The 13,861-nt window shown below is 38.6% G+C and overlaps 1 protein-coding gene across 1 annotated transcript in view; it reads left to right on the top strand.

Annotated features, from left to right (window-relative positions):
* Positions 1-7,816: 7,816 nt before the first annotated feature.
* LOC134224271 (alanine--glyoxylate aminotransferase 2, mitochondrial) overlaps positions 7,817-13,861 on the top strand; it is a 36,093-nt gene continuing 30,048 nt past the window's right edge. Inside the window, 1 exon segment of the mRNA XM_062703603.1 lies at positions 7,817-8,064. Coding sequence (XP_062559587.1) covers positions 8,037-8,064 — 28 coding nt within the window. The 5' untranslated portion in view covers positions 7,817-8,036.

The raw sequence follows: 13,861 nt of genomic DNA, 5'->3' as shown, positions 1-13,861 counted from the left end.
AGAAAGAGATAGTTGCGTTCCACACTGACAGTTCCATAAACGACAAGCAGAAGAAACAGAGACTGCATCTACACTATACGAAAACACAACCAAAACATCAGACCCCTGTTCGAACCATAATCAATATAATATTGATAAAATCTTCCCTCCAAAAATGTTTGAAGAAAATCGTCTTTTCAGCAGTGGCAGTGGCAACAGGTGGCAACTATATTGCCACCAACAAATTATATGTTTTTCTATTTATTAACAAGAGCTCTAAGGTTCGCCTATCGTTTGGATTTATGCGGGAATTCATAGCTTCCACGCTTTGATGTTGCACGATGAAGAAGAAGCAGAAAGATGATAAGGGAGCATCCATAAATTACGTAACGCTTAGAGGAGGGAGAGGGTTGTCTGAAGTGTGACAATCCAAACAAATTTTTTAAATAATTCATGCAACTTGTGTGACACAGGGAGGAGCGGGAGAAAATGATCAATTTTTACGTTACGTAATTAATGGATCTTCCCAATCGAAAAAATCCCCACGGGAAAGCATACGAAGAAGTTTTAACTCTTCTAAAAAAATCTACAAGCAATTTAATTAAAAACGGTAAGAACGGGGTTGGACTTTTCTTCTACTGTATAAATAATAAACACAATATTTCTAACTAAATTTTATTTTGTGATATTACACTTAATACACAGTATGAGAAAAGTCTATATACTATCAGCGGGCTTGGTAGTCATATGGCTACTGCTTCTGCCTCATACGCAGGAGGTCGTGGGTTCAATCCTGTTGGAATATCAGGTAGTGTGCGACGCTTCGCTGTAGATCGAAGATGGATAAGAAGCGGGCGCCGGTTAGTTGTTGTTGCTCTTTGGTATAGATTAAGGAAGTTTGTTATGGATTATTGTGTATACCTATTGTTGAAAAAAAGAGAACTGCAGCTGCTGGCAGAAGTATCAGTAGCCTGCCGTGGTGTAGAGAGGGAACTCTATTTGTTTGTTCTTTGTGAGGGGGTTCCCTTCCTATGGCCAACAAATCCCAGGTCCGTTCCATTCTACTACTTTGTATCTTTCTCTATATTTCTCATGTTCTAGCAATCGCTAGAACTGGAAATGGAAATCCAAACCGTTTCCATTACTATTCCTATACCTTCAACTTGAGTATTATAACAGTAATCTGCTAGAATTGGGAATGAACTATAGAGCTCGTTTCCTACATCCAATTAGAAATTCCATCAGTTGCTTGCTCCTATCTAGGGTAAGTGACCAATAGTGGACCCCTAACCAATAGTGGACCCTCCAGCCATTTTTGCATTATTACTGCACAATGTCAACATTTCGCTATAAAATTCTATCGGGAGAACTTATCTTACAGTCCTATGATTTGATTACATGCGTTGGAAATGCTATGGAAAGTCAAATTAGATGATTTTTTACAATTCTATAAAAAATAAACACGAGAGTGTCCACTATAGGAATATTTTCGGGGGTCCATAATAGGGAAGAAGAACGTCCCAAAACGGGACATGAAAATCAAATGAAGTGTCGACTATAGGGAAGCAATTTCCTCTTATGGACCCCCAGGGGGTCTACTATAGGGCGAATTCAGTTAGACTTTAAAATGTTAATTTCAACGATTAACGTCGTGTATTTGGGTGTTTTATGTATGTATCGTGAAGAGGGGATGCAGACCTTGTTGTTAGATATCAAGCAGAGTTAATATTTTGAAAATTTCTAAGCCGTATGACAGGAAGAGCAAAATTCCGCTACTAGGGGGTCCACTATTGGGCATTTTACCCTATCACATTTGGCAGCTCGTTAACCAAGACGGACCTCTGTCTCTCGAACTCAACCCAAAAATTCCAAGAAATTCCATGAACTCGTGGCAAGTGCAGAGGTATATTCGGCTTGCAGTAGGCGAGTGATTGCATCATCATTTCCTCCCCATCCTACATTAAATTGCATTTCTGACGTGGCAGGCGCCAGTATGACCTAATAAAATGAGATCACCAGTACTTGTACATTGAAGATGTGTGCTAGTCCCAAAGCAAACATCTGTTGGTTCCCTGTGCAAGAACAGCTGATCTGGTCATAATGGAGTAGCAACTACGAGCAGTCAATCAAGCTCAAGTATGAGAAAAGTCTATACTATCTATACTTACTTCCACCACAGACAAACTTTCACCGCAATTTCTCTCAAATACGAACGCACGGTTCGTGGTGGCAACTATAGATAGTGGAACATATAGATGAGCGAAGATAAATCCTGTCTCCAAACGAACTGTCAAACGTGTCTCCAAACGAGCATGACGTCACGATTTCAATGGAAACGTTAAGGGCTGTGCCATGCTTTCGCTCATCTATAGATTCTACTATCTATAGTGGCAACCAATCCCATTGTAGGTATGTTACCGTGACTCATGATTAGAGATGTCGTAAAATCCCGATTAATCGATTAGTTACTAATCGATTACTCTCGATTCCTGTCGATTATTGAATCGATTGATCGTTGGATAATAATCGATTCAAAATTAATCGATTATTACAACGATGAATCGATTAATCGAAGTAATCAATTAATTTGCGACATCCTTATGATGTCGTAAAATCCTGATTAATCGATTAGTAACAAATCGATTACTCTCGATCTCTCTCGATTATTGAATCGATGATCGATTCAAAATTAATCGATTATTACAACGATTAATCGATTAATCGAAGTAATCGATTAATTTACGACATCTCTAGTTATCAGTACACTGTTTGTCGTATTGACAAATATTTGTCAAGTCATCCATGTCGATTTCTGGTCAGTCTGATAGATATCCGGATAAACTTGACAAATATTTGTCATCATGACAAACAGTGTACTGAGGGCTTAACTCATGATAGCTCATGATATACAAATGCAAAAATGGTGGAAGTGCTTAATCAACATGCGAAGTGCTTAATAAAGCTGCGAGACGGTTATGTCCCAATTTTGTAACCAGAGGCCGATTGCAATTGAAATTCGGCAACGAAAGTGGGGCTGGGTCAGACCCAGAGGCTCATGGCGTTATAGGCTCCATAAAGAAGTCGTGCATAACTCAGTATACTTTAAGTCCACCACCTCCCCGTGATGCCGGCCAGGGTACGAGCAACCTTAGGGAAGATCGGAAAAGTAACCCCGGTGAGAACTATGGCAGTATGCTGACAGGAAAGGGAGGTGGGATTGCTCCTCTCCGGAGGTGCAAATCTAGTCAAGCGTCTGTACTCCATATCAAGAGCGGCTCACAACAGCGTCTAGTCCCCATGTTAGGGCTAGCTGATCATCGTCCGAGTGTCAGCGGAGGACTCTAGCAGCGTTCCACCGGAAATTTCGGGGGTTTGGTGTCAGGCCCTGCAAGCCAGCCTTTAAAACAAGCAACGAATAATCAGCAAGAGAATACGGACCGGAAAAATCGGCGAAGACCATAGTGCTCAGGGACGGTGGATTCAGCATCGTAGCGTTCCAGAATGTTTGTTGGAAGGGATCAACAACGATGCTAACGTTTAGAGGTAATCATATCTATCATCTACCAGAGCTGCGGCAACACACACGAGTTGGGAACAGCTTTCATTGTGATAGGCGATATGCAAAGGCCCCGGGTCAAAAGTGGCCCATAAATGCGAGAATGTGCAGGTTGAGGATCAAAGGCCGATTCATACACTTTACCATAATCAACGTTCGTAGACCACACGCTGATGATGATAAGGGCATAGCTACGCGCAGCTCGCAGCTGCCCACGCCACGACGTCAAAACTATCATAGTAGATTTAAACGAACGAAAACGGCCTACGACTAATTGATTTCGCCGCCTTCAAGAATATGGGCATTCACAGCACTAACTTCCAGCACAGCCTTCCGTATCGGCACACTTGGTGATCACCCCTGTATACAAATCTCAAATCGATCACGTTCTGATCTGGACGACACTACTTCGATATTATCGACCACTATCTGGTGGTGCCCAAAACTATCCGTCATCAACAATGTACGGTACCGACGGCCGTCCCGGTACGACCTAGAGCGGCTGGAACGAAGCAACGATTAGTTCGAAGAATGCAGATAAATTCCGGAGGAGAAAGACGCCGCGACCCAACAAACAATTAAAGCTGAATGATCTAGTTGTGTAACTGCTGAAGCCTGTTTTTGGTTGAATAAGCACTCTAACAGCTTCTAATGCTTGCTGGGGCGGGCGGTCGCCCTGCTGCAAGGATTCTGGTAGAACGTAGAACGCAGAACCGCCTATTTCAGGCTGAGAATAAAACGCTGCCTGAAAAAAAGCGGAGTGTGAGGAAATGGAACAGCTGTGCCGATGCCATCCAACAGCTTAAGAATAATAAAGCAGCGGGTAAGGGTGGTGTCCGAGCTGAGCTCATCATGATAGGCCTGGAAAAGTTGATCAATTGTCTGCGCAGGCTGATAGTCATAATCTGGGAAACAGAAAAGATACCGGAAGGAAGTGGAAGAAAGGGGTCTTATACAACATCTAAAAGAAAGAAACTTTCATGTTATTTTCACCCTAAATGCAACCTACAAAGTAATATCCCAGATCATCTTCTGCCATCTTTACCAATAGTGAAGGAGTTCGTTAGAACTTCGCTCGCTCCGTTCTGCTCGACGACGGACCAGATCTTAACCATTCGGCATATTTTTTGCTATGAAAATCAGGTCCCAGGACACCATCTGTTTGTTCATTTCATGGCGGCACGATAGTATAGCCTGCGTAGAGCTATGGAAAATCATGGACGAGAAGGGCTTTCCCGGAAAGCTTACACTACTATTCGAACTCAACATATCCGGTCAATTTAAAATGACAATAATGTTAGTCGTGAAATAAGAAGGCGCATCATTTGTGGAAATCGGGCCTACTACGGGCTACATATCAAACTGTGATGTGTCATGCACAAAACGCTCATAAGACCGGTGGCTCACTACGGACATGATACTCGGATCATTCTCGAGGAAGACCTGCAAGCACTCGGGGTATTCAAAAGACGGCGTGTGGCGGCAAAGGATAAACCACGACCTCGCCCAACTCTACAACGAACCCAGTATCCAGAAGGTGGCTAAAGCTGGAAGGATTAGATGGGCAGGGCATGTTGCAAGAATGCCGGACAGTAACCCTACGAAGATGTTGTTCGCCTCCAACCCAGCAGGTACAACAAGATGGGCTGACAATGTACAGGCTTGGCGAGCGAGGTATACACTAAGTAAATGAACTCTCTGCTTCTGACGACAATTCCGCGCAATAAGCAGGCGTGTTTCGCCGATGAGGTGATCAGACGTGAAATTGTCCGTTTCCGTTTCCTTTTTTTGGCTGATGCAGATGTGGGGCCATCCACAATGTACGTCACGCTTCTAGGGAGAGGGGGGTTCCGAGCAGCGTGACGACTTATACCAAAATTTTAAAGGTTTAATTTAATACAAAATCGTCAGTCTTGGGCGATGTTCCTCCAGTTTCCCCGAACGTTTGGGGTCCTCAGGTCCGATTCCACCGCGTGCAGCCAGCATGTTCGTGGCCTTCCACGAAGTCACCGGCCCCTATCTGGTGCTCTGTTGAGTATTGTTTTCGCTATTCTTTCTTCCGACATTCACACCAAGTGACCAGCCCACTGAAGTCTGCCGTACTTTATTCGATTCACAATATTTTCTTTGCATACTTGATACAGCTCATGATCTATGCGTCTGCGCCACACACAATTTTCTAGTCTCCCTCCGAGAATTGTATGAAGCACTTTTCGCTCGATATCCCGAAAGCTCTTCGGTCCGCCTCTTTTAACGTCCATGCTTCATGTCCATAAAGGGCCACTGGTAGAATCAGAGTTTTGTATAGAGCAAATTTAGTTTCCGTCTGCATGTTGCGGGACCTAAGCTGGTTACGTAATCCGCAAAAGGCCCTATTCGCCGCAGCAATACGTTTTTTTCATTTCACCGGAAACGTGTTTGTCACATGTCACAAGCGTTCCAAGGTAAACAAATTCTTCAACAACTTAAACATCCCATCAAGCACTACGAAATTTTCCTACCCGGCTTGCCCGGATTAAGGCAATGGTAATGATACCTTCTTTTAAAAGTAGGCGTTTGTCAACCGGGCAATGGTGGAATTGATCTCTTTTTCTAAAATAGGCGCTATATATGTATGGTGCATGCCCTTGGAATATAGAAAAGAATGTGCCTACCACACATGCTCTTAGTAATCCAAAAAATTCTTGAAGTAAGGCCATAACTGCCAGTAACTGTATATTTGTACCATCTTTGTTGGGTTTCCTATTCATGTGGGACAAACATGCGATTACAGGCAGTTCAGGCCTACCGTAACAAAGTATCAGACTGTTTTGAATAGTGACCCTTTATGGAGCATAGAATTTTTTTTTTAAGTCTTTATTAAGGTGTTTTTTTAATCTACAGACTAAGTTCAACACCGGCGGAGCATAGAACAGATTGCGTTTACAACAAATGTTTCTAGTCATCTAAGGAATCCCTGAAGTCAGGCCTCAAAGTCTACATGCGTAACTAGAGATCTGGAGACCTGTTTCGAATGCCCTTCTGGAGTAAATAGAATACAATGCGTTTATTTCATATGAGAATAGTCATCCAAGAAATCCCTGAAGTCATGCCTCAAAATCTACCTGCGGAACCAGAGATTTGCCGACATACGCATGTGGACATCGAAGCCTGACTTCAGGGATTGATTGGATGAACATATGTCATAAACGCATTATTTTCTGTGCACCACAAAAAGCACGTTCCACATTTGAAACTGATCGATGGGCCTCTGGTTACGCGTGTAGGCTTTAGGCCTGACATCAGAAGTTGCTTGGATGACCATGAACAGATGCCATGAACGTATTTTATGTACCTCCTTCGTTCACAATCTGATAAGGTCCATATATATTTTTAAATATATTTTCAGAAATCATGTAACTTTGTAAAAATCGTGTGGTTAGTTTTGGATCACTGTCGGGTTTCGGTGATTTTCGAGGTGGGTTAAGTCACTATGACATTAACAAATACACGGTTTATTACGGACGGATGAACGGAATTATGTTTTGACTGTTAAATATAATTATACACGATAACTTTTGCTTAACTTAGAATGCTTCAATCAAACTGACGATTACAAACTGCGGAATCCAACTGCGCGCGGATGTCATCATTCTCTGATTCAATAGCTACAGACACCAGAACTAATTTAGAACAAAGTTCCCAGGCCTGACCCCTTTCCTACTATGTATCTCAATTTTGATTCTACCTATATGTACTTCATGGTGTATCAAAACTGATCCTATTATTATTCATTTCATACTACAAATTCCAAAAATTCCTGTTACAATTATGCCAGCTCCACCCTTTCCTCAGAATTTGCAAGGACGTAATTGGAAGAGATCTCGGCTGTTGGAGAAGTACTTGCTTTCATATATGAGATAATGATTAGTCCCAAATTAATAGCTTTAGTAACAGATGGAAGTGATTCTACTCTCATACAATTGTTTACGCGTGTACCGTCTACTAATTTGTGCGAATTGTTGTTTTTAATACTAATGCTAAAAGGGAACCGGCAAAAATAATCTGGAATGATTTTTTTTAGGTTTTTATAATTAATGGTTATAACAGGGATTCTTTCTGTTGTCAAAGCTAAAGATTAAAGCTCGATGAAATGCAAAAGTATGTGCGTTATTGCTGCGTATCGCGTATGGTGTCAGCTCTCGCGAAACGAATTACAAGAGAGCGCGATTAGGCGACCCATGTGCTTACCCATCAATAAGAAGTGTGGAACACGACTATATCCCTTCGTACGTTGTTGCCTTCGCTACAGTCTCAGCTGAGCAGCGTGGTAGAATAGATCGCTATTCCCTCGGGATCGCGCAATTTGATTCGGATTCAAAACTGTTCATTAGATATTCCGCTATCGAACTGAGTGTTTATAAATATTTATCAAAAGTGAACAATACATGCTGTATTTTGAAGTATTCAAAAAATCTGTCGTGTACTAAGTTATATCAGTGATTCTAAACAGAAAGTAATAATGCTGCTGAAAAAGCTTCCGTTATCAGGTTGGTTGAAAAGTGATAACAAATGGTGTCTTTGGGATGAAATCTATGAATTGGCGAATCATCTGTTCTGTTTTAATTGAAGTTAATATGCAAGTATTCAATTCCATTTGAGAAATAGAGGAGACATACGTGCATTTAGTCATGTTTCTTTCTTGTCTGCAATGAGCCCAAGTGTACAGATACTTCGGTGCGAAACATGTGCCGAAGACGCAACGGAAAGCAAAGCAATGATAATTGTTCTTGTTGGTTAAGTTTATTTAGTTGATTCCCCATTGGACACCGTAACGGAACTCCATTGCATTGCAATGAATTTCAATCGGTGGAGGAATGCCTTTAAAAAGTGAATCGCAATTTCCTTCGCTGAAGACGCCCTAGCAAAAGTTGAGTGGACAAGTAAACAGAACTGACCTTTGGACCAACCTATGGAAATGAGATCGACGTGATCGTTATACTGACCTTGCGTGTGTATTATAATCAGGCACAAGCCGGCCGGACTGCTGGACAGGAATAGTGACAGTTTTATCGCTCATACTCGATCACTGAGTAAATGCGGAGAAACTTTTTTTTGTATAATGCGTATGCGCATTTGATTATTAATTAATTCAATTGTATCAGCCCAGTTTATTATTTCACTAAGCTCAACAAGGCAACTAATCGTAGCCATGTTATGTGAAAACTCTTTAAGTGCTAAGGTCTAGTGCTGAACTTATTAAAATTGGTAAATATCACGAAATATAAAGATTTAAAAAAAAATACTAGTGCTATGCTAAGGCAGATAAGCCCAATTTTTGTGTGTGTTTTTTTTAGAGGTTTTCAGCCCTGGGCTGGCTCATCTCTTTATATGCTCATAATGTTCAGAAAATATATTAACTCTTTAGTGGAATGTATAAACTTAAGCATTATCCATTAATTCCACAGTTATTTCGTTATCTTTGAGATACGTATTCAATGTGGTCTCTATGTCTTATGCCTCGACTTGACCGACAGTCAAGTACAGAAGATAGTCACAGTTATCTTTGAAAACTGAATCTATAGATGACATACTATTTGACTTATAATTTCAGTGAAATCAATACACATAATCTCCTCCGACCCTGTGTATATGTTTCGAGTGGATACATACGATGGATGGATGGATATAATCTGAGACGATATAATGAGTTCTTCATCGGTTCATCTAGACATTCGAAGCCTTTTTTCTGACATTCCCCAACGGCCGAAATAGCACATCCGTTGTTATTTAAAGTTATTGTGTTTTATTACTGGTAGCGTATCTGTCCTATTATATATGCACCTATAATATGCACTAGACTGGCCCAGCTTAGTATGGGGAGAAAAAAAGTTTCGAATTCCACAGGCACCCCAAATTGTCTTAAGGTGAGAAAATCAATCTGTCAAATTTCAGCTCAATCGCTTGTTGATAAGCTGGCAATTGATTTGAAGTTTGTATGGGAATTTCAGTCAAAATGTATGGAAAATACACCTCCGTCACTCATTCGTTCTGAAATTGGTTCTGATTGCTCGATTGATCTCAGAATTGCAAAACGGCAGTTGGTATGCTACAGAAAATTTCACAGAACATTGTATGATGATTAAGAACTTTATATAGTTTTCAACTGATTTATTTGAGCTGTTATTTTTGATTTATTGGAATCGCATCAGCTGAAACCTATATAAAAGTTCATTTAATCAACATACAATTTCTGTGGAATTTTCTGTAGCATACCACTGCGTTTTGCAATTCTGAGGTCAATCGAGCAATCAGAACCAATTTCAATCGAATAAGTAACGGAGGTGTATTTTCTATACATTTGCTGAAATCCATAACTTCAAATCAAATGCGAGCTTATGCAACAACGATTGCTGAAATTTTCGAAGTTGATTTTCTACCCAAAGACACAATCTGGGGTGCCCGTGATTAGACAACTTTCCTGGGCCATCTAACACCTATATTTTACATTATTTGAATTTTTCTCACTTCAACATCTAAAATAAAGCCATTCGTGCTTAACTTGTTTGATTTCAATTGTTACTGATATGGGTGCATGAAATGGATTAAAGGAGCCAGTACCCCTTTTCGTTTGGAAAACAACGCTCGTTTGCGTTCGAAATATAACCAAATTTTACCGAATAATAGATACACATGTGTCTTTTGGTGGTGCTTATCAGCTTTTATGCTGGTCATTACTTTGAATCACCTATCGACGTCTCTTGTCACTATAAATTTTATAATTTGATCAAAGTACGCTCTGTTGGAGAAAAATATTATATATGCACTTTTAATTTCTGGTATAATACAATTTCGTTGCCAGGAAAAGTGGTGTGCAGTTCTACCCACTAAAATCAGCTTGCTAAAAAGAAAATTTGACAACATGGATGTTTCCGCCACAGATTTTAATCCTATTTTGAATGACAAGATGGTTACTGCCACTTAAAATAATTTTATAAATGTACATGTACCACTTTTACTGGCAACGATTTTCGGTTTCTGCTTAATTTTGTCCCATTAATAGTGGTACATGTGCATTTTGTTCAACAAACTTTAAATTTGTCAAAAACTTCGCATATTTCTCATTACTACCTTTAGGCACTTCAGTCATAACACGTTGGTACAGTTAGATCAGAAAATTGCTAATTTGAATTTTATTTTCGAAGTATTAGGAAAATGCGTCTCTTGTAAAATATACTCAATGTAACATGTACCAATTTCGCTGGCACCGGTTCAATTGACCACTGCTAACCAGAAGCCATTTCTCACCGTTTCCGTCCCTTAACAGGCTGCATTTCGGCCGCTATGAAACTTGTTTTCCGTTGGAGCCATCTTACGCTGCTGCTGATCCGCAACTGAAATTCCTAAAAAAAAATCTAACATCGACCTTCTCAACAGGCGTACGTCGGCATATTATTTTCGGGAACAACCGTTCAACGATCACAGAGTTTTTTTTTCATGTTGCGTACCGTCACTTACATTCATCGAATTTTCCTCATAATTCAGCATTTGATACAAATATTTCTTTCTAAACTTTTTATTTCCCAAATATCCCGAAGAGAAAGGAGGTCTTTCGTACCTATGCAAAAGCTACCGGTGGTTTCATACCATCATTTTGGAGTTTATGTGTGCCTGCGTTTGGGGGCTCAGGCGTGCTTGTTTCTTGAACTAAAATTCCCAGAATACTGCTTCCAAATCATCAAAAATAAAAAATTGTTTATTACAAAGCAGTGAAATCAATTTACCGTGACTTGGAAACATTTATCGAAAATGTATGACAGATAAAGAACAAAACAAATTTCAAATCAGGCTACTTTGATACTATTCAGAAAACTGTACACAGTATCTGTCATAATCGCATCACCCCTTATTAAAACTATAGCTAGCGTAAAAAGCTGGATACTCGGTTGTTTTTAATGCATTTCAATATTCATCCCTTCCTTCAATGAATTATGTCATTCCTAACATTTGTCGTTATCTCTGTATGTTTACATCTGTTTTCATCATTTACCGACTAAATTTTCCCAAATTTATTGTATGTCTCGCTCGATTTCGATTATCTATCATATATAAAACACGATGCCCAGCAGCACTGAATTGTTAAATAGCATTGTTTATACATCTTACTTGTTGCCATTTTGATTAAAACATGGTTTAATTTCAAAACATTGAATGTTTAATAGCGGATGTTATTATTATAAATATAATCATGAAAAACAATATTAAAATACATTTATCTTTATAATAAGAAATTTATAGAGAAAAATTCGCTGTACGCTCAATTTTGTCATCCAATAGGCGTATTTTGAGATTATTTTCAAATAAATGAACTCTAGAGAAAAATTTCAACCATTTTATGTACGCACATTCAAGGAAGGATGAATATTGAAACATTAAAATCAACCGAGCCAACAATTAAATTTCCTTTGGAATTTTCGAATATATTCATCTAATCCATGCTGTACGCTCAATTTTGAGAGTGACTGTAAATAAAACCAGATTAATCCACCTAGCGGTGATGATGCCTTTCTCGTGCATCGTAAAATGTACTGAAAAAATCACATAGGAAAGGTCAAAAAGCACTTTAGGGATAGATCGCATATTTTCTATCATTTTGCATGTTTTTGCATTAATTACTATGCATTTCCACCATTCTTGAAAAAAAATTTTTTCGATTTTGTATTTTTTTCCAAAGGGGACCCTTGGGAAAAACAATGATTTTCAATAATTCAAATGCAATGTCCGATCAGGCCAATTTTCATAACAAACAATGGGACCGCATTCCCCGTCGAATGCAACATTGCAGTAAATCGGTAATAAGTTCCAAAAGTGTTCTACAAAATTTGTACACATACACACATACACACACACACATACATACATACACAAACAGACATCACCTCAATTCGTCGAGCTGAGGTCGATTGGTATATAACACTATGGGTCTCGAGCCTTCTATCAAAAGTTTGGTTTGGGTGAAATTATAGCCTTTACATTGGTATACGAGAAAGGCAAAATATATCAAATAATTGTAAAATAAGTATAAAACATGATCAAGAAAAAAATAGCATTCATACTATTTTCCCATGAACGTATGACATGATCCATAAATGTTTGGAAAATTTATCATAGAAAACTACATTTAATAAAAAACAATTTTTCGCAATTTTATCGTGATTATGATCCATAACTTCGTAATATGTCCATAATTTTGTCAATTGACAAACTTTTTCTGTTTTAAGTCAGAATCCAGCTTAGGCTTCTCACCTTCTGAAATAGTATATGATTTCATCATAGATAAGAATTCATTTTTTGCTGATGAGCAGTTCCGTTTTTTCAATCCTTAAACCACTTTTCAATTAAGATTTACGATTTTGATCCGACTTAATAAAGTCTTAGAAGAATTCTACTAGGGTTTTTTTCTTCTGAGAGCATTTCGGAGTGATTAACTGAAGGAGATTAAATTGATTAATTTAATTTTCTTTTGTATATATTATACTAAGATCTAAAATTATTTATCAGATCACTTGGTAAACTATCCTGAACAAAATCTGATAGATTACTCGTAACGAGCTGGTATTACCTAAATCAGCATACTTGTGCCAATAATGTGTAACTTTATATCATACTGATTGCATAGCTGATATTATTCTATCAGGAATCAAAATCGTTGTTCGCGTTAGTGTAATTTGTTATGGATTATAGCAAGGATGTTTTCGATCATTTTGTAATATAGGTTCGATAATTTATAGTTTGTGAATAACTCATTCCAGAGGTTAAATGTCGAAAATATTCGCATCGAAGTCCACCATAAAACACTTTCAAAATTTAACTTCTGGTATGAGTCATCGACAAACTAAATGATTAAACTTTGATTACTACATGATCCCTGGCTTGGATTGTAGAAAGTTTGAATACATTTTCCATTGCTGCAAAAGAAAAATTCTCTCGAATCCTTCAACTCAGCTCTCCACATAATCCAGTGCTATTTGAAATCTTCAAACAGATATGTTATCCTATGAATGGGTTTTCAATTAATTGGTCTCGTGAAGTCAAGATTTAGGATTCATGTATAGCATGAATTAATTAACTATCAAAACACAGAAGGTATGCAACGAAAAGGTACGATTATAGTGAGTTAAAATTTATAGAACATCAAAACCATTTACTAAAATAAATTGTTTTTTACAAACTAATTATTAGCCCAGCCATGTTTTACATATATCTGAATATGAATTATTTGCTGCAACGCAGGAAGAATGCATTCAAATCAAATGTTGAAATTGATTCTGAAGTTGAGTCCATACA

This window comes from Armigeres subalbatus, chromosome 3 (assembly GCF_024139115.2).
Source record: "Armigeres subalbatus isolate Guangzhou_Male chromosome 3, GZ_Asu_2, whole genome shotgun sequence".
Taxonomy (NCBI): Eukaryota; Metazoa; Arthropoda; class Insecta; order Diptera; family Culicidae; genus Armigeres; species Armigeres subalbatus.
This window is presented reverse-complemented; position numbering and strand designations above follow the sequence as displayed.